Genomic DNA, 25,353 nt, shown 5'->3' on the forward strand with positions numbered 1-25,353 from the left:
GCAATTTTAATATTTAGTGTCCAGGTTATACACTGCATTTTTATGAGAACATAAACTGTAATACATCAGTAAGCTCTAATAAAAGGGTTGAAATTTAAATAGTTACTTCAATACGTAATGCCAGATCATATGCTTCAAAGCCCCTGAAATTGATTTTTGAACAATTGTTTTGGCAATTTAAAATATGAGGCAGGTAGCACTTGTTTGAGTAGTACCACTGCAAAAAGATGAAAAAAAAAAAAAACTTTTATTGTTAGAGGCAATTTCACCCTGTGAATTTTACAACTGAGCTCCACTAGACACTACTAGGCATTAAATTAAACAAACAACACTGTCAACAGAAGGACACGAAAACAAAAACTAAAAACACGAGTTACAGAAAACTAAGCCTGAAACACCATACATTAAATTTTAGATTTCATCAGTCAACAGATTGTGACCACATACACACTACAGGGGCATTTATTACCATAATCCAACAATCACACAAATCAGATACTATGTACAGAAAAAGCACAAATTGAAATAAAAAAAAAAAAAGTCTAACAAGCATGGAGAATCAGAATGTGACATGTAGTTTTAAAACCCTTTTCTTCAGCACCAAAACTTCACCAACCATCTGTGTTATAAAAAGAATAACGTCAAAAAGGAGCCTCAAGCTCTGAACAAATGTAATTGCAACAAAGGTTCCTTTAACTAGAATGGAAACTTCTGAAATGCTTCAGACAAACTGGGATACCGAGAGAAGACTGGTGAGTTTAGATTCGTCCACTCAGGTGTATGTGACTCTCGACCACTGGCCAACCTGCATATACAACTTATTCTTGTGAGCAGACAGTCGTGATATACAAACAAGGTACGTTGGACTGAAGGATAAATACAAGGCAGGAGATCACTACATCACACACACACACACAAAAAAATATATAAAAAAAGGAAGCAACCAGAAAAATAAAGGTCTCCATCAAAAATGGATTGGAATTGTGTCAAAAAAAGAATTCCTGATTTAAAAACATGTACAAAACTAAGATGGTCACATCCTTCTTAATATGACCTCCTGAAAACAGTCGCACAACTGTCTTCAGACAGACAGACATCAATAGCGTCGACCAAAAGCTCCACCCTGCAGCCCGCCGCTGCCCTGCATCAGCTGGTTCTGTCTGTTGAGAGCCCCAGAGAGGGACTGAGATGTTCCTGTGTTCATGTAGCTTCCACGGCTGGTGACAAAAAAATACAAAAAACACAGACACACACTGATTCGATACTGTTCTAACAAATAGTGCTTGCCGCTTGTTAGCTGAAGTTGTTTTAACAAGGGATAACATCAAAAATGAGACTTAAATCCATTTGATATTCACTCCTCACCCTGCCATTCCTCCACGTGCCATGTGGCTCTGGCCTGGGATAGCACCGTCTCTACCTAGAAACAAAAAAGCAAAACATCAGACACACAGACCAAGAGCTCTATATTGCCATTAACTGTAGTTTCAGGACATGTTACATTATTTTCCTTCAGCCTGCTACTATATTTGTGCCATCTGCCACTCCAATCTTCAGAAGGCAAAACTACTGTACTTCAAAATGTGCATCATGTCATCACAAATGCAGTCAGTGTAATTAACAATACAGTCATTAATGGCACAATATTGCACAAACATGCATACTTTGCCATGCTCTGTCTCCATCCATCTTCCTGCTGGAGTCCCAGTCTCGACTTCCTTCCCTAAAAGACAAACATTTTTACATTATTTCCCTCCTTCAGGAAAAAACAATGGCCTCTACTTAGGTTTTTAAATGGTTTAAACTGAAGCCAGTGCCAGCTCAGTGTCATGCTCACCTGGGGTTAATGCGTTTGTCATAGCCTCCACTCCAGGAGTCTCTGCCTTCTCTGCCATGTCTGTCTGACCTGTCTGAGAAGTGCTGCAAGAGACAAGACACAGTGTTCTTGTGCAGTTGCTACAAATTTTAGGCTTCAAAGATGTACATGTTTTACTGTTTTTTAGGCAGTTGTGCACCACTAAAAAATGGCAGTAGAGTGAGCATTTGTTTACATGTGCACTTGTCTATGTGTCAGTCACACATATTTTAACTTAAGTGGCTTTACTGAAGTTTATGTGATACATCTAGACTGTAGTGAGATTCAAGATTCAGAATAGAAGAGTTGTAGCAGCAGTGATTAAAACACATTAACTGTTTTGGCTTTGTACCTCAACCAGTTTCTATTTTGTTTTCAAAAGAGTGAAAACTGTGACTCTTACCTGGCCATCTCTGTCTCCACCGATGCCACGAGCGCTGTCCCGCCTGTCCATAACCATGTCGTCTTGGTAACGGCTCCGGTCCCTGTGGTCAAAGTCCTGATAACGTTCCTGTCGACCGAAGTCTGAACGGCCATAACGGTCATCAATAGCCATACGCTTATCAGGCCAGTCATCTTTCCTAAAAGAAGAGCAGGCAACAACATCACACACATATATACATACACATACATATACACACACAGCACCTACACAAGTACTGAAGCTCTCAGCCTTACTATTGGTAATACTTGATTACGTGATTTTCTGATTCTATTTGGCAGGCTTTTATACAAAAGACTCAAGATGCAATATTAGAGCTAGAAACTAGATAAATATAGTTTATGAGTGTGCCTGTAATTGCAGCTCCAAGCTTTACATAAAAACAGGTTGCTTTTTTGTTTTTGTGTCTATTTCTTTTTTTTGTCCCCTTTTTTTTGCTTTGGTGTAATCATGCTCAGATGGCAGATTGTAAACTTGAGCACTTTAATAAAAAAGATTGAAAAAATAATTATTGGTAATATTTTAATGCTGCTACTTAGAATGATCAAAAACCTCTCTGCTAAACAATAAATCCATTTATCAATCATCCTGTTCAGCATCACTACACTATGTTATTATTTACCTGCCATCAATGTCATAAGGCCTCTTAACGGGGCGTCGCTCCTGTTCATAACGTAACTGCTCCTGCTGCCGTCGCAGCTCCTCACGCTCCCTGAGGATCCTTTCCTGCTCGCGCCTCCTCTCGTACTCTATGCGTAGCCTTTCCCGCTCCAAGAACTGCCGCTCCATACGGTCTGCATCGAGGCGCTGCTTTTCAGTCTGGGAATCAAACCATTCATGGGTTCAGTAAGATTACATACATGAAACTTGTGAGAAAATTTTGACAAATTGATATGTGGGAACAAAATTATTGATGAACAGATATTTCTATTACATTATTACTATAATTTAAAACAGTGTATGTATTCAACAGAATAAGATTTGCACTGGAGAAAATATAATACAAGATATGTGGGCAGAACCGCTGATAGCAATGCAGTGAGAGAAAGGGAAATCCTTTGAGAGATTACTTAGAAATAAATATCTGACAGTACCTCCAGCCAGTGTCGCTTCCGCAGTAAGTGTTTCCTCTCCTCTTTTTCCCGGAAAAGACGGATTCGCTCGCGCTCACGGTCTGGACGGTTGTCACGATCACGGTCACTGAAAGAAGATGGCAAAGAACAATCTCTCACCACCAAATGTACTGTTTTGGAAGACAAGTGAGTAAATATAGGTTAATAACGTCCAGTGTAAAATCATATTGAACAAACTGCTACAAAGATAATTTCTTCAGCGAGGAACAATTTCATTCTATAGAAATAAGACACAGCAGCGGTGTTGTAAAAATGTATTTCCCATGGACCTTCACAAGTTAATAATCCAGACAAATAAAAGATATTTATTAATACTTAATTATGTTTCATTAAGCCCTATGGTGGATTCAGATTGTTGTTTCTAGCCCCCCTTGCATGATCCTTACGTGCACCTGCGCCTCTCCACCTCCCTGATCTCCCTCTCTCGTTGTCTCTGCCTCTCCCGCTCTCTCTGCTCCTTGATCTGGTCAAATGACAGGATATCTTTCTTCTCCTTACTGGCTGACTTGCGGTCCCGACTCTTTGTGCTCTGGAGAAAGGAGAGAAGGAAAGAAAATGTAAAAGATTAAAAAAAAAAAAAAAAAAAAGTTAGGGAAGAGTACCTGGAGGTCAAAATAAAATCTGGCCTGCAGATTTGAATTTGCTATATGGTGGCCATGAATACAATGAAAGTTGTTGACTCCAACATTGCTACTTCCATCGGTTTGTTTTGACCTTTTCCAAAAAAAACAAGCCCAGACAGGCTATGGCTATGATGAAATGAGCAACACACAAACTCAGCTTTCTGTAAAGTTCTTACATATTATATTATATTATATTATATTATATTATAGGACCGGTTTGGTGTTAACATTATCCTAGCCTTTCAAGCTTTTCAAGGTCCTTTAACAGTTTATGGCCCTCATTCTTCTAACCCTCTTTGGAGGAAAAATTTAAAGGTTATAGGGGTTGTATGAGTTGTTGAATGGTGAGTGTTTACTTACTCGTTCCTTGCTTTTGGTTTTGACGCTGATGACAGGCTCTCCTTTGGACTTGTCCATAACTACCGTCCTCTCATTTCGCGCTGTCAAACAAACACAATTGATATTGTCAAGAATATAAGATAACGTTTTAGAGAGGTGTCCTTTTTTTAAACTTGCTACGTAAAGCTCGAAATTATCCAACATTTCTCACCTTTGGCATCTTTTCCTTCTCCCTCAGACTTCTCATCCTTTCCTTCAGATCTACAGGAAATATTAACAGTTCTATCAGAGCTATATCAAAAAACATTTTAAACAACATCCGTGACTGGTTTACTTTTCTGCCATATGGCTCATCCACTCTTGAGTTATGTAGCTCTAACTGCCCTGTTACCACTGGGTCATGCCATGCTAAAAATCTACACACCCATGATATTTAAAAGCACACAAGAAAAAAATACCAAGCTGGTGGGGCATTTTTAGTAACAGACTTTATTCATGAGGCAGCTTGTTAGCATTCTTACTTGGTGTCAGAGGAGTGTCTCCTGTCACTGCCAGACTTCTTGGAGTCATTCTTGTCTGCTGGCTTTTTCCCAGCAGGCTCGTTTTTAGCCTACAAATGTTTAAATGTTAAACAGGAAAATGTTTATTTAAAAAAGCTGAAATTTCACACTGATCGTACCACACAATGAAAAGAAGAACACAAAAGAAGTATCTGATTACTTGTGATAATTGTGCTCTTCAACTGAAGTTATTTCTGTCCCAAAAGATAGTCTAATCTTTAACAAAATGATACATTAACAAATGCAACAATCTCCTTGTGTTACCATTTTTGCTGCATATCAAGTGTAATTAGATATTATCCATCAGGTTAGCAAAACATAAAATTCCCACTTTACAGCTGACAGAACTCACTTTAATTACAGAAAACAGAGTTCTGCATACAAATGCTAAGATTCACTCAGATCCATAAGGTGTTTATCTGGGTGGGACCACAATTATTGGACACACATTGAACACACTAATATGAAGCAAAAATCTTCATCCGACACTCACCCGCTCCACAGAGATCATCCTGCCATGCAGCTCGGTCCTGTGAAGGTGGCTGATACACTTGGTGGCCTCCTCTGTGGAGGACATGGTGACAAAACCATAGCAGCGAGCCCCAGGGCTCTTAGCGTTGGTCACCACCTTAGCTCCAACAACCTGCAGGAAATGGACCAGGGAATGGGAGAAGGAAAAAAAAAAAAAAAAAAAAATCCTCAATTCTAGATCAAATATTAATTATTTGTAAATTCTAGGCCTGGTGACAACAGTGAGGGACAGTCTGCATGGACTAACCTTGCCATATTTGCTGAAGAGCGTCTTCAGATCAGTCGCTCTGGTAGTGGTAGAGAGACCACTGACCCACAGATTCCTGCTACTGCTTGCTGCAGCACCACTTCCAGCAGCTACACACAATAAATTAATGAGAATATATTCATTGAATTTGAAGGTACAGAACAGGAAAAACAACACTTTATTCACTCACCCTTTTCATCTTTTGACTCAGTCTTGCCATCTTTTTCCTCAGGGCTAGAGACAAAGAAAAAAGGCCATAAATATACAGCGGTGAGGATACCTGGGATCTCTCCTCATACTTATGTGTTTTATGGTATAATATATAACTGACAGTGATCAGCCCATCACGTACCATAGTGCAGTGATTTAACAGTGAATAAATGGAACTATACCCTATGGCAATCCCAATACATTACTTGTTAATGGGTAATAAAGTGGGATAGGTGAGTGTAAGGAATGACAAATGAAAACAGACAAATGCACAGAACGTTTTTACCTCCAAAAGAGCATCCAAATTTTGCTAGCACAAAGGAGCCAATGCAACAGAGATAGCCATTTTGGTTTCTAGTAGACAGAAAGCAACAAACCTCTTTTTCTGATCATCGCCCTCTACAGAAGAGGACTCTTTCACTGTCGAGGCTGAATCCGCAGCAGCTTTCTCTTCTGTCTTCTCATCCTCCTCACCCTTCTTAGACCCCATTTCTGAATCAACAGTTTCACCCACAGCGCCCTGTTTGCTTACACTAACAGCCTGCGAGCTTTTGTTTTCACCGTCAAATGTCTCTTCTGGGACGTTCTGTGTGTCCCCAACCTCGTTGGTGTCAGTCTCCACAACATCCCTGTCGCTCTCCACATCTCCAGAGGCAGCTTTGTTGGACTTGGCACCAGTGTCGGACACATTTTCTTCCCCTCCGGCGGTGGCAGCTTGCTCTTCTTCAGGGCTCGTCTCGTGGCTCTGGTGATGATCTTCGTTAAGCGGCTCAGATAAACAAGACCCGGCTACTTTGTCATTTTCTACGGATTTAACAGGAATAGAATGGCACAGAGTTTAATCACTTCTGAAACACAGCAATGGTTAACGAGGAACTGGCAAGGCCTGGATTAGGAACGTCATGACCACTGGCCTGTGCTCTTAGAACTATGTATTAAAACGATGAAGTAGACCCTAACGAGAGACTGGAAGAGAACCCAAAGGCTGGAGGACAACCAAGCAACTAGTGCGACTAACACTTTGGCTCATTTCTCAAGTTGAACCACTTGTTCACCTGATCCAAAGCAGACAAAGAGTTCAGTGCTAAAGAGAGCGACAAGATCAGCAGTGCAGCAGTACATTCTCGCTGCAGTCCGTCTTCTTTCAGCCTTTGACTTTCCCAGTGTCCATTCATGATGACCAGAACTTCAGCTCAAGTCCAGCAATTTCACATCCAGCTGATTTCTGAGTCAGTGTCTTTAAAAACTTGTAACAGTTGATGAGACTTGATGGATCTTCTTTGCCTTGATCTTCATGTGGCAACCTAGAAACACTGCAATCACCTGCAACAGCTCACACTTCCCTGACCTTGAAATTGAATTGCTGTCAGTGTGCATCAAATTGTTAACCACTGCTGTTTTATTACTGTGAAAACATCACTGGCAACTTAATCAATATTTACCAGGGAAATTATTAATTATGGTTAACCAAATTTCAACACAAGGCCAGCAATTCCCTTTGGGCTTCCAGTCTCTCTTTCTGGATGAAACTAAACAAAGTGTTTGCAAGCTCAACACTGTAAAAAGATGTCTCCATCTTTTTACAAACCATTTTCGACAGTACCTGTTTCTTCTTTCATGTCGTCTGCATCTGGATCCTGAGCCTAAAAGACAAGAATGATGTCTTAATGATTGTGACTGTTCGTGCTATTTAGTTCTACCGAGGCTTTGCAAGCTTTACACACATGAAAAATATTTGTGAGAAAACATACCATATTGATTGATGATGAGCCCGTCATATATTCATCATTATCTAACTTCTCAGACTCATCCATCTGTTACAACAGATACAAATGCAGTAACATTAAAACTTAAAAAAGACAAGGAACAAAATTAGTAGACAAGTTTCTAGTCTAGTTTCTCACCTCTGGACCTTCTGCCTCATCTTCTGGCTCCAAGGCCCTGTTTTCATGTTCTTCATTCAACACTGCGTCTTCATCAGAGGCATTATTCTCTGTTTCATCCTCATTATCCTCGGCTGGTATTCCATTATCATTTTCTGTCTCATCCAGAACATTCATGTCGAGGATGTCCATTTCCTGCATGTTCTCATGATCATCCTGAAGCTCCTCCTGAAAAAGGACGGGGAAATTTCCTTCAAACACTAACAAACATTCAACAGCAATATCCAGAGCCTCACACCTCTGCAGTCTTTCAGGGGGGCTTCCACTTCTGCAAAGCATTATGTTACAGTAGTGCTTATGTATGTGAAAGTAAGTTAATCTTTTAGCAAACTCACATGGTCATCATGGAAATCCTCCTCGATAGTGCTGTCCTCAGGTTCATCATTCTCTTGCTTTGTATCTACAGAAAACATGCTTTGTTTTAGACCAAGTCTTCATCTGGGTGTCCAACTGGTATCAAAGAAAACTGTTGTGTGTCAGATTTTATAGGAGGTGGACAATAATGCAATCCAATACATCTGAGACAAGTGACATTTTTATGCATGCATTTTTATTATGTGCTGATTCAACTCTATAGTATGCGCATTAGGTACACCTAACACCATAGTACATTTCAATACCAACTACAAATTTATGAATTTTCATTGCCTTTATAGAACAGCTCCCTTACAGTCTCAAACAAAATGACAAATTGACATTTTAAGACTCATAAAAAAGGTAGAATTTGTTGCAGGTAAAGACAAACCTACCAACTTTTTATCCATGTTCAGGTTACACATCCAGGAAGTGGTATACACGAAGATGCCAGTTTATGTACATCTAGCAAAAACCACCACAGTCTAATACAACAACCCTAAAATAAGTTTTAATGTTCGGTTTTTGTTCAAACTGTTTTGGAGAGTCATTGTGGTCATTTGGAGGCTGTAGTTTCTGCTTGGTGCTGCTTAACTGTATTGTGTTACTGACAGATGTTATCCACCCTCAGTATAGTCTGAGTGTACACCCATGTACTGTACACTGGCAACGGTAAGTGAATATAACCGCCGAAACTGGTCCCTGAAATATTTTCTGTTATTTCTTAACGCAAGGCAAAGAGTTCATGTGAACGCGCACAGGCATGAAATACCACGAGACCAAGTATCTGATGTCATTTAGCGAGTAGTATCGTCTCGTTTAAACAGAAACGAATGGGGCAGACGGTGTTTCAGAGTGTACAGTAATTTACAGTGCATGTTACGTGGTGCCCACATCGCATCTTACGCAAACTTTACCTTTGGTAACGTTAGTCCGTTTAGGTGTAGATTTCTTTGGGGCTGACTCCGGAGTGACAATAATCTCATCAGGATTTCCACCCTCTTCCTCGATTGCCTGTTCATGGAGATTTGAGCAAAACCACAAACGAACACTTTAATACACTGTTCAAATCAAAAGGGGTTTAAAACAACACCAACGTCAACTATGTAACTAAAAAGCCACGCGAAAATTAAAGCATTTGGCTGTTTGGCACAAACGTTAGCTAAAGCGTTAATGCTAACGTTAGCACACAGTTCAGGTCAATGGGCCTCGTAAGCTAACGTATCATTATGCTTTTATTGGTTTGACAGGGTGTCTTCGCGAACCCAGAAAATACAGGCTTCTGTAGTACTTGTATTAATAAAATGCAGCGCCTAGTTGTTTAACAAGTGAACAGTTAGAAGACCTTTTTCAGACGCTCCGACAACACGCTCTTGACACCCGTGGTATCCAGGTTTCGTTTTTTCAGCTCGGCCTTCAAATCGATGACTCTCAGCTCCGACAGTTTGCGCACCTCCGCGCCCTCCTGAACCTCCACGTCTGCTGATGGGTCAGCCATAGTTGTATCAGTGAAAATATCTCTTTAGTTTTATATAATCCTTTTATGCACTTTATTTACGGATGCTGCACCACGAATAGAAGCAGCTGGCTAACAAAACTACTGCAAAATGGAGGCCGCGGTGAGCCAGTTGACGTCAAGGCGCAGGCGCAGTGCAGTTATAGTGCAGAGAGAGAGCAGTGGAGAAAGCTGCCTTCATTTATACACACTGAAAAATATCGATTGCAAACACATTCACTGTTAAAATAGGAAAAACAAGAAACATGCAGTGGTGACAACAAACTATTTTTGACGGATGTCAACAGTTTAATAACAGTTTATACAATTCATCTTGTGTTTTATTTCTTCTTACAAACAGAACACATATCGAACTTGATCTGCAGTGTAATCACTTTTCAATGCATTATAATGTATCAAATTCTTATAAAAACGTTTATAAAACATTACAAAAATTTAATGCATAGTTACATGGAGCACATACAATGACCAGAGTCCTGGGTCTGCAAATTCACGGGCTTTTCCCCCCATCTTTTTTTGTTTACTGCTGATTTATCAGTGTGTAATGGTCAAATCACAGGTTTCATAATGCTTAGTGAGAATGAAAATTATACATGTCACTAAATTTGTAGTTTGTGTCATTTATTTGGATGTGCGGCAAGCTTTTGCTGGCAACAAGAGGTTGAGTGGCCTCAAATAATTCAGGACTGTCAGTCTCCTCTGGTATATTGGCACTTCTGGATGACGTTGGAGATTCGGTGGTGGAAGATTCTCTTCCAGTTTGTGCATAATCTGACCATGTGTTTGAGGCTGAACCAACAGAGGCAAAGGCCTCAGAAAAGGAAGAGCACTCAGGAATGTTGAAGGAGTCCAGGCTGAAGGATGAGGAGGCAGAGCAGGCGCGAGGCGGTCGTGGTTCATACAGGTTGAGTTTGGAGACCAGTGGTTTACCAACTGTCACTGGTTGCCTTTCCTGTACTTCTTCATCCATGTTGGAATAGGTGTAATGAAGGCAGACGGTGAATGTGAGCTCCCTCTACAAAGACAGTGAAGAGCAGCAAAATGTGCTTTTTAGCTTTAGAAGAAAAATATAAAAAGGTTTCTTAGCTCTGGGTTCTGACCGCTTCCATAAAAGATTATGAAATATCACTCAAAATAGGACAATGAATCAATGTAACATACTTAAATTCTACTCTTAATTGTAGACTTAATTACATCCTTTTCAAAATAAATTTAAACTAAAATATTTAAAATGGTGGCATAAGCCTTATTCTTAACTGTGCCAAATACTACTAATTTGTCTCCAGAGGGCACACACAAGATTTATCAGGTTTCTCCTAGGACAGAAATAGGAGTACTAATTATGAAAACAATGACAAGAGTCTGACCCTGAGTCTCTGCAGGCTTCGGATGCGTGTGTAGAGACTAGGGACCTCTGGTGATGGAAGATTTTCCTTGATCAATAATAAACTGCCAGCTTCAAGCAGAGTCTCCTGGTTACTCTTCTTCAGATCAATGTCCACATCCTGCCAAAGTAATGTAGAATACAGTGTACAAGTATCCACAAAAACAAATTAATTCCTGTTTAAAATATAGTGTATTGTTGAAAGACTGAAGGATTCAAGATCAGAAGCATGATGAGCCATTATGGGCCAGAACAAATGTCTTTGTGTGTCTTTAAAATCTCAAATCTTTATATGTAATATCAGCTGACAAACCTCAGAGAAGTCAGTAAGCTGAGCAGAGCAGGAAATAATTTCTTTGGGCTTCTCAAGTATCCGAGTGTAGATGACCATGATGTTGGAGAACTCAGCAGCAAACCCAAGCTGAACCTTCACTCCACAGTCAAACTGCAGGCAATGGCTCTTCGGTAGGACTATGAAGGAAGACATTTGAATTAGGTATACTTTAAGACAAAAAGGTTTTGATTTCATGCCAACGTTAAATAGTCATCTACAAACAAGATATAACTCTAATTAATTATTTAAGATAATGTTTGTGAAAAGAGTACCGTGAGCAACAGCCCACTGCAGGTTTCGAGCCGAATAGGATGCAGAACATTCAGAGGTCTGTATCTGGTCGGTGAGGGAGCGTCGTTCAGACAGATTACTGCGTAGCTCCAGAGCCTGCCTCCCTCGCGTGATCTCACAACGACCCATGTCTGGTAAGAGTGAATAGATTTTACAGTGTGCGTTAATTATTGCTGTTAGAGTTGCACATCTGGCCAGAACCCAAAGAGTGTTGTCACAACAGGTGTGTTCCATCATCTGTTAATGCGGTAACATGGCTGAGTGGTATGTGGCCAGAACTGCAACATGCACAAAATGTTCAACCCACAGAAAGCAGTGCAGCAACATTTTTTTGTCCTTTGTGAATGTGTATGTAGTATGCTTTTTCTCCACCTTACATTGTCCCACACAGAAACAGTAACATCAGGGGTGCATTCAAACTAAAAACATTTTACAGTGGTTTGAAGCATTTCTCTGGTTAAAGAAAATGTTTCCCACACATTCTTGTACACCAGAAGAAACCTATTTGCTGCCATAGTAGCAACCAAATGCTTTGCCACAGGAAGTTCAATACACCTTTCTCACAGCAGACATGTTAACTTTTAGGAGGAAAAGCACAGGTGGAACTAACTCTAGGTGTGTCAGTAACCCGTGTCACTGAGCAAACAATCTAATTATAGGCAAATCTATTATAGGCCTAATTTAGAGATCTCATACTTCACATGTGTGCTCTACATACCTTCAGCCACTCTGTCTAGCATGACTGTGACCTTCTCATCCTCACAAACTCGCCGTTTGAGGAAACTTATGAAGATGCCATTTGACACGTCTTCCCTCCTCACTTCATATGCTTCCGCGTCTATGCATCTAAACACAACAAGCTACACATGAGTGACACCTTTTAGCCTAAAGCAAGGAGAGTAATTCAGACATATGACAATATGTTTATCCTACTCTCTCCAACACTGGATTCATTCAAAGCAAAAAAAACAGAGCAGGTGAATTAAGACACCAACGTAGTTTGAAAATGAATGTGTCAGAGAATCAGCAACTTACGTGGCATATCCAAACACTATATTTGCTGTCACCTTGAGCAGTCCTGGTTGTACAATGATATCATCGTTTGGGTTTCTAAAAAGGAAATCATTAGAAGCATAAATATGTACAGCAGATGGTATAACTTCAACGTGACATAAAAAGCTGGTATATAAATTCATTAATTAAAAAAATAATAATTTGCACCTTTTGCGGCACATGTCTAGCAGGAATACGTTAAGCCCAGTTTCTTTCTCCTGCATCCTGGTCAGTATATTCTGTACACACAAACAGTGCTCTGATGTGTAGGAGGCCGGCGCATCGATGGGAACCATGAAACTGTTGCCGTAATTCTCATAACCATGACCAGCAAAGTATAGCAAGCCTGTGGAAGGAAGGACAAAATAGTGTGTCACTAGCATAGCATCAAGGTCAGATTCTTAGCCTTTTTAGCTTATTGTTGTTAAAAAAAAATCTGTTTTAAATAAGCATTTAGTTAGTTTCATATTATATTTAAAAAAGTGGTGGTACATCTATTTTATTTTATTATCATGTAGGCGTAGAGCAGTGTATATCCTGTGTTACAGTCTTTAAAAGTACAGACACAGATATTAAATGAATTTTGAACATATTGTCCAGATGGACAAGAGACCAACCATAGACTCCCTTGTCAAGCAGCAAGAGGAACTCTGTAACAGCGCTGTGCATCTCCTGCCAGTTGAGGTCAAGCAGGGACACCACCTTAAAGTCCATTTGTCTGAGTACGTTGGTCAACTCGTGGACATCAGCAATGGGAGCACACAGCTGAGTGTGGTAGAGGTAGTTCATGTTGCCAATCAGGAGAGCAACTTTGTCTGTTGCTGTGGAGGAGAACATAAGGCATTTCGAAAGAACCATTAACCTAAAAAAATCATGTAATGTACCTATTTACAGTGTATAGTTTGATCCACAGATACTGTATTGTGACTAGAGTATTTGTTTGGGCAAAACTCACCATGGAAATGCTTAGCTGTTGGGGGCGGATTGACCATCTGTTGTAGCGGATGTATTCCTGGTCCGCAGGTTGACCTGTGGACTTCCTGTGAGTCTGTCAACACCAATGTGAAAAGATTAAAATTCAAATTAAAAAACCCATGCTGTTTGATCTTACATGAGACTGTTTGTTTAATGTCTCATTTCCATTTCTACAGTGCTTGGTAACCACACATACTGTGCACATTGCTTTCTATTAATGAGATGAACCCAGTCCACAGTTTGAAGATTTCAACACACACAACCAATACCAGTAGCGAATTTAGCTGCTTTGACACACACAAAAGTAGGCCTACATGATACTCGGGAACAAGGCTAGTCAAGGTGTGATGATGTAGAAAAGGACAAAGGAACAACAATTCTACTCTATTTCCTCTAGTCGCTCCTAAATATTCAGGATATAAAGAATACCTAGACCACGATCGACTTCTACCCAGGAAGCATCAGTGATGGAACTGGGGCCTATATAAAAGTGCAAAACAATAAGTTATTCACTGCACAGTACTGCACTTTCTTATAAATGTGCAATGTCAGACTTAATGCTGGTCTATCTATGTTTACAAATTCCTCGAAAGTAATAATATTCACACAATTATCATAAGCATTTAAACTTTTTAAGACCTCTTTGATCTTTCTCATTTATAATTTTACATTCTGTATATAGAAACAAGAAATGCGCCTGGGTCTCACCAATGGTCACTGTTGCTGTGTCACTCCACACCTCGTGGTACAAATTGAACACCTTGCAGCTGTACTGTCCTCTGTGTCCTGTGGTCACACATGGGATCTACAGGGAACACAAGAATACACAACATCAACTACACACCAAGAGACCAAATGTGAGAATTCTATGAATTTTTGTATGTGATCTATTGCAAGGCAAAATTGCATCACCCTGATCTGATTATCTTTACACTCTTAAGTTGACACGCACAGGTTTGGTGCAAAGCTATGTAACAGAATTCGGAAAATACAGATTACAAACAAGCGACAAATAGGACTTTGCCAGTTTGAGAGGAGCTTAAGCTAACCAAATCCCCCTTTAAGTGTAAAACAGACTTGCTTTTATGTGATATGTGTATTTATGATACCCCTTTTATGATGATAGCACCATGGTTTTGTATTTCTTGCCTTGGCTGTAAAGCTTTTCTTCCTTTTAAAAGTTTTAATCCAAAAACTTTAAATCGTTGTACAGTAGGTAAGCAGTTTCACAGCAGACTCTGTGAATATACTTGCCTTGAGTGAACGTGTCTTGTGTTGTGTCATGGGCACCATGTTGTGGTACCACTCATACTGGGCAGGAGGGTTGGCCTCTGCATTGCACTCCAGGAACAGAGTGTCACCCTCAGACACTGCTTGGGACTGAGGCTGATGGGTGATGAGCAGCCCGCTCACTGACCCTGGAAACAGACTGCTGCTGCAGCCTGAGATGACAAGATTTATTAGGACATTACATCACATGCCATGAGATGAAATAAACCAAGGGAAACAAGGAGAAGAGAAGGAGGAGAGGAGAGGTACCTTCAGAGTGGACGAAGCGAACATGAGCCCACTGGGAGAAGATGCAGTTTTCTCCGTGGTTGACCCTACAGATATAGTGACCCTGGTGAGCCGGGGCTAAAGGACACAGAACCAGCTCTGGTGTACTCCCGGTCTCATCCAAAATCTAAAACAAGGAAATAATCGACCAATAACCAATTTATAATTGACATTTGATAAGAACTATCAAGAGAACAAATGATTTGTCTCATTACAGCATTAACATCAATATGAAAAAGTAACATGAATACAGAACACTCCACATAACTCGAGGTTTGACCTGAAATCTTATCTTATCATAATCACATAATCATAAGATGATGGACTGACCTCCTCTTTGCCTCTGAACCACTGGTAGCTGAGTCCAGGGGGACCAGAGGCTCTGCAGGTCAATACCACCCTGCCCCCCAATGTGGCCTGCTGGGACTGTGGCTGCACCGTGATCTGGGTCACCTCTGCCACTGTCACACACACACACACACACACACACACACACACACACACACACACACACACACACACACACACACATACATATGTACAGATAAGACGAAACAGAGCGCAGGTATTTTCATTTAGATGTGGAGCGTCAGATGATAGCTACGCGTTTCTTTAACCATTCCTGTTGCTTACTTACTTACTAATACTCTTACTCTTTCTTTGGCATTTTGGGACGTTGAGGACATTGAAAAAGAAAGATATTTTTCACTGCTGACATTCACACGTGTAACTAATTAATAACATTAATGAAGACCATTAATAATAGCTTTATTCCATTTACAGTAGGTGTTCCAAGGCTTTGCTATTGTGCATGCTGGCTCATTGGTATGGCTTACTGGGGCATCTAAATTAAACTGAGCCATCACTAATGTTATTCGTTAGACCTGTTATTTTAGTGATATGACAAGTCAAAATGTGCACACTGAGAAAGGTCTATTCACAAATAAAGTACCAGTGCCTCAAAATGTACACAGCGCATGTGAGTAAATGTACTTGCTACTTTCATACTTTTTTTTTTGCAAAATGTAACATTAAACCCCGTTGAAAAACAAACCCAAGTTTATCTTAGGTTGGATTATTATAGTTAAAAAGGTATCTCCTGGAGTACATGTCAACACCTTTGTATGGCACTCCAGTCACTTCTACTTTACTTGTGGTGGTGAGGTACTGTACAGCTTCCTGGTGGTCCATCTTCCTCAGGCAGTGGAGCAGGAAGTCTAGGGGGCAGGAACGATCAGCTAGCCGAGCCAGGAGGGTGCGTCCGGGGCTGCCTGCAGCGCTCAGCACCTGGAGTGAGCAGCTGGTCAGCTCATTTTCACTGCAGGGAGGAAGTTCAATGGACAGTGTTAGTAAGGGTGGTGACATGTAAAGTATTATGGAGGGACAAACCTGTTCCTCATACATCAAAGAAAATCCTTGCGATACAGGATGAAATGTAAATGTTCAAATTAGTCATTATGGTTATGAAAAAGGTGTGGATATTGTTTGCATATTGTGTAGGGCGCTGCTACCCCCTACGTGTGACGCCTTCAATGTCTCACCTGCAGCGGAATTTCGGTTGCTCGGACACTGCATTGGCTAGCTGCCTCCATCCGCAGGTTGAGTTGTCCAACATCTTTGACAGCCCGTTCAGGACTCCTTCACCAAGAGTACCAATGCTCATCTCCATCTTCGCATGTGTCGCCACTAACAAATCCAGAGATCTAACGTTACTGGACAAACAGGGGCATTAAAGCGAAACTTTATGCGCTAAAATATGCCCCCAGTAACCTCTACCACCTTTAATGATCAGCTCCACCGCGTGGCAGTGATTCAGTCGGGACGTGACTGACAGTGATGACCCACAACAGTGGTTTGATTGGATGATTGGATGAATCTCCCACTTGTTCGCCTACACGATTGGTACGCAACAAAACTACAGGTTGTAAACCCGTGGTCAACTTTATGAGAATGCCTGGCACGGAGGAAAATCCGCCTGAACTGTACACACACACGCACACGACAGGGGATATTAATCTTATTCAGGAAGTAAGTCAGGTAACAGCGATGCTAGAAAATGAACCACTTGTATTCTGACTAAACTAAACACCACAACGTTTATTATTAACGCCAAATGCGACACCACTTGCCGCTTCCGCCATTAAAATACTGTAGCATTTATCAAAGTCCTGAAGAAAACTTTGGACTTACCGACTTTACAATAAGTAGCCTAGGTCTACAGACCGGTGATCATATCCAGTTTTAGAGAAAGAGGAACGATAGGTTTTTAGATAAAAAGAAATGTCTGGTGCATTTTACACCCCATCGGGCTTCCAATCATACGATCTTTTGTTCCCCAGATGATTTGCTTTTCATTTCGGTTCCTCTTTTCTGCCATACCCGGTAGGCTCGATCATTTCCATGAAGCGTTGTCATAGCAACACAATTTACAAAGGGTGCCCCCTGAGTAAGTGGCACCAGATTCATATTATGATGTTGATTAAAGCTACGAGGCATTCTGCAAAAATAAAAGGCACTATTTGCAGGATATTCATTCATATTTATTTATAATGAGTCTGCAAAAACAACAAATAGTGAAAATGTGATTGGTGGAAATATCAGCAGGCCATTTTCCTTCAGATATGGACAAAACAGAACATGTATGAATGAATTCAATGCATAGCAGTATCCCCTCAGGATATACTGTATAACACAACCTTTCTGAAATTGACAAAACTGACCACAATGTCCATTTAGTAGCTGTTCGGGAGCTTTCGATCATATCACGCAGTCTTTGAAATTTCATGACAACTAGGCAAATACCATCTGCTGAAGAAGATTGTGTGATACAATTGAAAGCTCCAGAACAACTACTAAATGGACCTCGTAGTGGGATTGCTTTGGCAACTACAAGGTAAAGAATGAGCTTTCAGTCTACCTTTCTTAAGCTTATGATTTTCAGTTTTTTTAGGTTTAATTTTTGAGGCTCTGGTCATGGGTTTGAATCCATTACATTGTGAGTGTTGGGTCGTATACCCCCCCCCCGTATTTAACATAACCAACAATGTATTGTTGTAAGTATTGTCACCACATGCTGCATGATTTCAAATAACACCCTGGAAAGTCAAAGAGTTGGTCTAATGATGTTTCATTCAGGAAGCTGAACTCTGGCTCTGAACATACAGTACACCATGTCAGGTAGTTCAGTCCAGAGTCGGAAGCAACCCGATGTACAGGAAGAAGCCCTCTGTCAGTCCAGTGAAGGCCTAAAACTTCTTCCCTTTGTGTAGTCTGTTGAAACGCCAAATGTTTTCCTTCCTCAGACGCTTCCAGTATTCCCAGGTGTCCGACTCCAGCTCGTGCAGCTTTTGGGGTGTTCCCAGATTCAACTGGAACAACCTGAGTGAATGGTAAAAGGAGACGACAATCAGATCAGTGAAGACACATCAGAATCAGATTTATTGGCCACATATGTTTATGCATACAGGGAATTTGAAGTAATAAGTTACTTTTTATACACATGAAATGCCCTTTTCACCCAGACAAAATTCTAAAGTTACACATACGGACAACATTACAAATAATAACATTATATAAGTATAATGCAATTAAACAACAACACAAATTATGGCCTTGCAGAATCAAGCGTCTGTTATTTTGTCCATATAAATGTATCATCAATCTAGTGCTCCTGGTGTGTTTTGGATTTCCTGCATTTCCCAGAATGCCATTCAACTACCAAAACATCAAGCTTGAGCTGCATTTAGCATGTGTAGGTGTAGAGAGCAACAGTAATAGTGAGAGGCAGCACGTGATGCCTGAAAAGCTTTGGATTTACCTACATAGATGCGAACATAAAATGACTATTCTTATTTGGGTAAAAGATGTGCAGTTTTCTGCTACAGGAGGACACATTCACTTGTTCATTTCTAACCATCTTTTCTCAACAAATATCTTGAAAAGAAATTTGATAAAATACAAAAACATTTAGTTCTACATTATGATGACAGAAAGCAAGAGATAAAAAGTTGCAGAAATAACAGACATATGTGCCCTCACCACTCTGGATATTGCTCAGGAGGCTTCAGCTGGGGGTCTTCTCCTTGCTTGAGGATGTTGGCCCCTACTGCATAAGAAGTAAGTCTGACAGGATCTTTACACACCTCTGGACCTTTCAGCTCTTCTTTCATCATGCCTTTGCCTTTCCCTTTGGCCGCTGCAAAGAACGGGAAAGAGATAGTTGCAATGACACCTATAGTGACATGTTGTTGGGGTCACGGGTTGATTGAAAATAGAAAATAAGCCACTAACATTTTGTTAATGATAACGGTTTAATGGCATGTGCAGACACAGGTGATTTAAGTGGGTGGATAAACTATGGAATGGACATATAAATAAAGACAACTGTATTCGTGTATTGCTGCTACACCACAACAGCAATTATCCACCATACATTTTTCACTCTCAATCACATACAGTGGAGTAAACTCAACTCGATAGCTACATATAGGCTATGTTTCATAACCACAGCCAATTTACAACTGAAGAACACTGAGATATATTGAATAGAGATGGTAGATGTCCTCTTTACTCACCAACTTTCTTAGCATATCCGCATGCCTGTGCTCTGTTTAATATGTTCGTCCTGCACAGCAACGTTGCAGCGTTGGTTGAGACGCATTTCGTTAACGTGACAACCCTAAGTAAACTGTGCCCTGACATATTTTTTACTGTAGGTTACTTAAAAAAGCTGCCCACCATGCTACAGTTTGACATTCATAGTACCTTACACTTCCGTTTCTGCTTTGTCTTTGTCTCTGTGAAAATAATGCACTGCTCCTCTCTGGGCGGGAGGACACACTGCAAGACGACTGAGACAAGTGGCGCGATTGGGTCGTTTCCCTTCAGCCCAACAGGTGGCAGCACTGCTGTGCCTGAGTCGGATACTACAATAACAAACCAGAAGAAGACGATGTAGAGCTTCTCGAAAATGTCTGAGTACGCCGCCGTCCAGAAGAGTGCCCTGAAATTAAAAGGAGTAGGGGACATTTCAGCTGGAAAAAAGTAAGTCTTGTGGCATCTGGTAACCTTTTTTGTATGAGACGACGCGTTTAAATCGAGAAAAATACCTAATTAGGCAGTCGCAAATGATAAATAGAGCCTGGTATTCAGGCTTGGCTATTGTTAGCCTGTTTGCTAATAGAAAAACAGTCTCATGTTAACGTGTACTGGAATTATGTGAGTACTATAAAGTAATATTTGGGAAAATCCATTGTGAAAATAGCATTGCACGGTGAAAAAACACTGGTCCCATCTGTGACTGATCTGTTTACGGTGACATTATAGTGTTACAGATGTGGCCAAAAACGGTTAGCTACATTAAAGCATCAACTGCGTCGGCCACAGGATGCTAAGGCGGCCTCAACATATCAAACTCATTTTGAAATACATCATGTTAACAATTTCAACGAAAGTACACGGTAAATAGTACAACATAGACGCCTCATAGGTATAGATACTAGCATAGGTATTCAATAGGACAGAGAATAGTTCCCAACGTCTTGGACACCACACACACGGTCACATGATAGACAATCACCAGTTTGGCATTTCAGGGTCTATCCAGACCAGTGTTTAATTTACTACATTTGATCATCTTTATTCATCTTTTGTCTGTTGATGGGAGTGGTTGGCCTGACAAGCCACTGATTAACTAACTGGCCATTGCATATCTTTTTTTCAGGAAGAAGAAGAAGGATAAAGAGAGTAAGCATCGCCTGGAGCAGGTCGTAACTAGTCAAGACAATGACGAGGTGAAAACCACGAAGTCATATGTTGACAAAAGGACACCGGCACAAGTCGCTTTTGACAAGATGCAAGAGAAGAGAGTAAGTTATAGTTCTCCAGCAGCACCACTATCGGCCACAATGCCATATTAGTTTGAGAGTCCATACATACACAGTTCGTTAATAAGCAAACCATTTTGCGCCAATCGCCAGAAGCACACAGATGGGTTGTTGTAAGAACAAACAACACTAGCCTAAAATAGTATACAAAAACACAAACAAAAATCCAAAAGTTTGGAGAAGAAGATTTTACGCACTTCGCTTCACAACTAGCAATGCTGCAGTGGAACAGAAATAAAACAAATGTCATTATGTGTTGAAATATTTCTAGCTACAGCAGACAATTGCAGTAGTTTAATAGTATTAAGGCAGTTTTATCATATGATTTATTTCTAACAGGTGATATTGTCAAAAACCTCAGCTCTTGTCACTGACAGTACTCGTATTTTCTTGAGTTTGAGGTATTTGAATATTGTCGTTTAGTAGTATACCTGTAGTGGTGTGTTTCTAGAGGTGTTTACAGTGTTTTGTTTTTTTTAAGGCTTTTTTTGCATTAAATTTTCTCTCTCTCTCTTCTAAAGCAAATGGAGAGGATTTTGAACAAAGCATCAAAGACACACAAACTCAGAGTGGAGGTAAGTCATGTCAGACCGTGCATAGCAACATTCAGTCCAACTTGTTAATTCAGACTTGTAAAACAGCACATTTATTCAAGTAAATCATTTTTGGTGAGCAACATATATCTAAATGTTATTTCAAAAATGAAACATGCATTAGTGTCTGTAGACTAGATGTTGCAGTTGAAATTATTTCAGATTTCTGAGCAGAAATGTCAGCAAAAATTCTGTCGTTTTCGTTTGTTTGCAGGATTTCAATCGCCACCTGGACAACCTGACAGAACATTATGATATTCCCAAGGTCAGCTGGACCAAATAAAAGAGGAACAAATGTTCATTTTATTGTTTTGTTTACCGCTTGTACAAAAGATCTTGCACATCAGGCTTAAGAAATTTGTTTTTTGCTAGTTTTATATATTTACAATTAAAATGTGTTCAATTGGCATTCAGTCTCTTTTGTTGTAATCGCTATATACAATAAAGGATTTAAGTAAACACATATGTTCTGTGTTTCTTACATTGCATACATCCTTGTAATTTGACCACAAAGCACTTCAGCTGATATTGCATACATTTAAAACGTGTGTGTGTGTGTGTAAATGTAAATTATAAAAAAAAAAAGTCAGAAAACCGAGAATATACTTGCTTTTTAATGAATACATATTTCATTGAACAGGAGCGCAGCGCAAATGGCACACATACTGTAAACCAGAACACACAGGGTATAGTAGTCCATGTTGAATATTTGGGATGGCACTGCCCTTAAGGTACCAACTAATAGTCAAAAAGTATTTAAGACTTTAAATACCAAAACCAACAAGTCGATATACAAATACACACATTTTACTCTTACGGAGAAAAGTTGTATTGATAGTAAAACATACTTGTGATGTTGAACAACAGGTGTGACTACTTTTAACACCACATAAGACATACTGTAGGTGAGTGTGTGACAAACCTGGGTCAAATGGCATCCTCCAATGTGTAATTGTTGTTTAAAACCAAATGGGTGGATTTACTGTTTTAACACCACTGACATAGAAGTGTACAACAGTATGATTTTAAACACTACAGTATGAAAAACAGAGTAAGAAGCTGCATCAAACAACAGAAAAGGATTCTCAACATTTTTATTAAGAGGATTCCGAGAATATTTTGTTCATACAGTTCAACTGCTCTGATTTAATTGGAAATACTCTTTTCTTGCACTAGAAAAGGTCTTTTTCTTTGTTTTGTAGTTTGTCTTGTGTTGTCAGAGTTCACTTTGGCCCCAGCATCTCACTTGGCTTCACCCACTGGTCAAACTGCTCCTCGGTCAGGTAGCCCAGCTCCACGGCCACGGCCTTCAGCGTCGAGCCTTTCTTGTGAGCCGTCTTGGCGATGGTGGCCGCTTTGTCATAACCGATGTGCTCGTTGAGTGCAGTGACCAACATGAGAGACTCGTTCATGAGCTTGTTGATCCTCTCTGCGTTGGCCTGGATGCCCACCACACAGTTGTTGGTGAAGGAGACGGACGCGTCGCCGAGTAGCCGAGCTGAGTTCAGCACATTCTTGATCATCATAGGTTTGAAGACGTTGAGTTCAAAGTGTCCGTTGCTGCCTCCGATGGTGACTGCGACGTGGTTTCCCATTACCTGGGCTGCGACCATGGTCATGGCCTCACACTGGGTGGGGTTCACCTTGCCTGGCATGATGCTGCTCCCTGGTTCATTCTCTGGTAAGATGAGTTCTCCCAGGCCAGAGCGCGGTCCTGACCCCAAGAAGCGGATGTCGTTGGCAATCTTCATCATGCTGACAGCCACTGTGTTCAGTGCTCCACTCAACTCTACCAGGGCATCGTGGGCTGCCAGAGCTTCGAACTTGTTGGGAGCTGTCACAAATGGCAGTCCTGTGAGAGAAGCAACAGTGGAAGCTACTTTCTCAGCAAAGCCGATGCGGGTGTTGAGTCCTGTCCCTACTGCTGTGCCTCCTGCTGCCAGCTCATACACCCTGGGCATGGCGGCCTTCACTCTTTCAATGCTGTACTTCACCTGCTGAACATAAGCGCTGAACTCCTGTCCAAGCGAGAGCGGTACAGCATCCTGAGTGTGTGTGCGTCCAATCTTGATGATATCTTTGAACTCTTCAGACTTAGCAGCCAGGGCATCGTGGAGCGTCTGCAGGCTGGGCAGCAGGACATGGTGGACCTCTGTGGCTGCAGCGATGTGCATGGCGGTGGGAAAGGTGTCATTGGAGCTCTGACTCTTGTTGACATGATCATTAGGGTGAACGGGATCCTTGGAGCCTAGTTTCCCTCCTAGGATCTCAATAGCTCTGTTGCTGATCACCTCATTGACGTTCATGTTGCTTTGAGTTCCAGATCCAGTCTGCCACACCACCAGAGGGAAATGATCATCCAGTTTACCAGCTGAAACCTCATCTGCAGCCTGGATGATTGCATCTGCTATATTTGGGTTGAGGCCGTACTCCTTGTTAACCTCAGCAGCCGCTCTCTTCAGGATACCAAAGGCCTTGATCACTTGGATTGGCATTCTCTCACTTGGTCCCCCTATCTTGAAGTTCATGGTGGATCTGACAGTCTGGGCACCGTAGTACTTGTCAGCTGGGACCTTGAGCTCACCAAACGTGTCCCGCTCAAGCCTGTACTCTGAACTGGCCATTCTGGACGTGCAGATGCGGAGTTTGGGGTTGACGCTGAATCTTGGCAAAGTCAGGAGGTTGCAGTTAAACTGCTGGACGCTTCTCAGAGACCGAAACATGGCTTCTCATTAGAGGTGAATCCGGGGGGAGGTCAATGCAGCCTTCCACATTTTGACCTGTAATTGGGTGAATAGGAAACTGATCGCAAGTCAGCCAATGGTGAGGCGAGAGAGGCGGGACTTCCTCTCTAGTTGTCGTATCGAGTGGAAACGATCAGACCGCCTCATCCGGATCAGTGAAGCTTTTCACAACATTGCACGATTTTATTTCCGGTATGGCAACGAAGTATAATTTACTTTGTATAATAAAAGTCAGTAACTTTACATAATTTAGTAATTTAAAAAAAATGTATACATATAATTTATCCAACAGACCAACTTTTAAAGAAAGATATTGCTGACACATATTGATTTTGTGATATCGACACAGAAACATTGATGGTATCTGCAATGCCTTGAAAAGTTGTTTTTTGTTTCAACATGTATGCACCTCTGTTTATTTCTGTTGTTCTTGTTAAGTCTTCATATTTTTATATAATTTTGTACAAACCAAATAAAGTTGTTTGGAAAAAATAATAATAAGTCAGTAACACCTGAAAGCATTTCTACTGTCTGAATTTACTATATAGTGCACAATGTTTGTGTAATGTGTGTAATGACACTGGAACATATGGAAGTTGATACTGTACCTGTACTGTACATGGACCCATCTGGGGCACTATTTAGCAATTAAGACTCAATTTATATTTATGATTGTTGATTTGTTGATGGTTTGTTTTAGTTGTCTATGTCATACCAGAAAGAGATATTGTAAGATGGGAGACTTCACAGAACAACAGTCAGTGCATTCATACCCATGGTGTAC

The 25,353-nt window shown here is 40.7% G+C and overlaps 5 protein-coding genes across 12 annotated transcripts; 1 reads left to right on the top strand and 4 right to left on the bottom strand.

Annotated features, from left to right (window-relative positions):
* Nucleotides 1-446: 446 nt before the first annotated feature.
* On the bottom strand, nt 447-9,892 carry safb (scaffold attachment factor B). Of its 2 annotated transcripts, none has more exons than XM_044199948.1 (21): nt 9,583-9,892; nt 9,155-9,251; nt 8,219-8,283; nt 7,845-8,051; nt 7,692-7,754; nt 7,544-7,583; nt 6,318-6,744; nt 5,921-5,964; nt 5,731-5,840; nt 5,446-5,595; nt 4,914-5,002; nt 4,604-4,653; nt 4,414-4,493; nt 3,823-3,959; nt 3,392-3,497; nt 2,920-3,116; nt 2,259-2,436; nt 1,838-1,920; nt 1,665-1,723; nt 1,366-1,420; nt 447-1,217 (listed from the first exon to the last, which is right to left on the bottom strand). In XM_044199948.1, the coding sequence occupies exons 1-21, from the start codon at nt 9,733-9,735 to the stop codon at nt 1,097-1,099; spliced, it is 2,511 nt and encodes an 836-aa protein (XP_044055883.1). In that variant the 5' UTR covers nt 9,736-9,892; the 3' UTR covers nt 447-1,096. The 2 variants fall into 2 exon arrangements, with proteins under 2 accessions (XP_044055883.1, XP_044055882.1); XM_044199947.1 differs by having other exon boundaries at nt 3,817-3,959; nt 9,583-9,891.
* Nucleotides 9,893-10,018: 126 nt separating this feature from the next.
* On the bottom strand, nt 10,019-17,732 carry malt2 (MALT paracaspase 2). 7 transcript variants are annotated; one of them, XM_044199954.1, is made up of 17 exons: nt 17,538-17,717; nt 16,889-17,033; nt 16,499-16,665; nt 15,678-15,808; nt 15,330-15,474; nt 15,045-15,232; nt 14,499-14,595; nt 14,220-14,270; nt 13,771-13,863; nt 13,433-13,636; nt 12,984-13,161; nt 12,798-12,872; nt 12,481-12,608; nt 11,744-11,893; nt 11,451-11,608; nt 11,121-11,258; nt 10,019-10,768 (listed from the first exon to the last, which is right to left on the bottom strand). In XM_044199954.1, exons 2-17 carry the CDS (start codon nt 17,014-17,016, stop codon nt 10,325-10,327), a joined length of 2,475 nt encoding a protein of 824 aa, XP_044055889.1. In that variant the 5' UTR covers nt 17,017-17,033; nt 17,538-17,717; the 3' UTR covers nt 10,019-10,324. The 7 variants fall into 7 exon arrangements, with proteins under 7 accessions (XP_044055889.1, XP_044055884.1, XP_044055886.1 ...); XM_044199949.1 differs by having other exon boundaries at nt 16,466-16,665; XM_044199951.1 differs by having other exon boundaries at nt 16,466-16,665; nt 16,889-17,327.
* Nucleotides 17,733-17,865: 133 nt separating this feature from the next.
* Nucleotides 17,866-20,154, bottom strand: mrpl54 (mitochondrial ribosomal protein L54). Its single transcript, XM_044199964.1, has 3 exons — nt 19,922-20,154; nt 19,386-19,542; nt 17,866-18,725 (listed from the first exon to the last, which is right to left on the bottom strand). The coding sequence occupies exons 1-3, from the start codon at nt 20,046-20,048 to the stop codon at nt 18,593-18,595; spliced, it is 417 nt and encodes a 138-aa protein (XP_044055899.1). The 5' UTR covers nt 20,049-20,154; the 3' UTR covers nt 17,866-18,592.
* An 82-nt stretch (nt 20,155-20,236) lies between these two features.
* On the top strand, nt 20,237-22,284 carry fam32a (family with sequence similarity 32 member A). Its single transcript, XM_044199965.1, has 4 exons — nt 20,237-20,390; nt 21,070-21,214; nt 21,754-21,807; nt 22,040-22,284. Exons 1-4 carry the CDS (start codon nt 20,317-20,319, stop codon nt 22,106-22,108), a joined length of 342 nt encoding a protein of 113 aa, XP_044055900.1. The 5' UTR covers nt 20,237-20,316; the 3' UTR covers nt 22,109-22,284.
* Nucleotides 22,285-22,418: 134 nt separating this feature from the next.
* On the bottom strand, nt 22,419-24,616 carry fh (fumarate hydratase). The gene has a single exon (XM_044199959.1). It carries the CDS (start codon nt 24,546-24,548, stop codon nt 23,049-23,051), a length of 1,500 nt encoding a protein of 499 aa, XP_044055894.1. The 5' UTR covers nt 24,549-24,616; the 3' UTR covers nt 22,419-23,048.
* Nucleotides 24,617-25,353: the final 737 nt, after the last annotated feature.

This window comes from Siniperca chuatsi, linkage group LG6, assembly GCF_020085105.1.
Source record: "Siniperca chuatsi isolate FFG_IHB_CAS linkage group LG6, ASM2008510v1, whole genome shotgun sequence".
NCBI classification, from domain to species: domain Eukaryota; kingdom Metazoa; phylum Chordata; class Actinopteri; order Centrarchiformes; family Sinipercidae; genus Siniperca; species Siniperca chuatsi.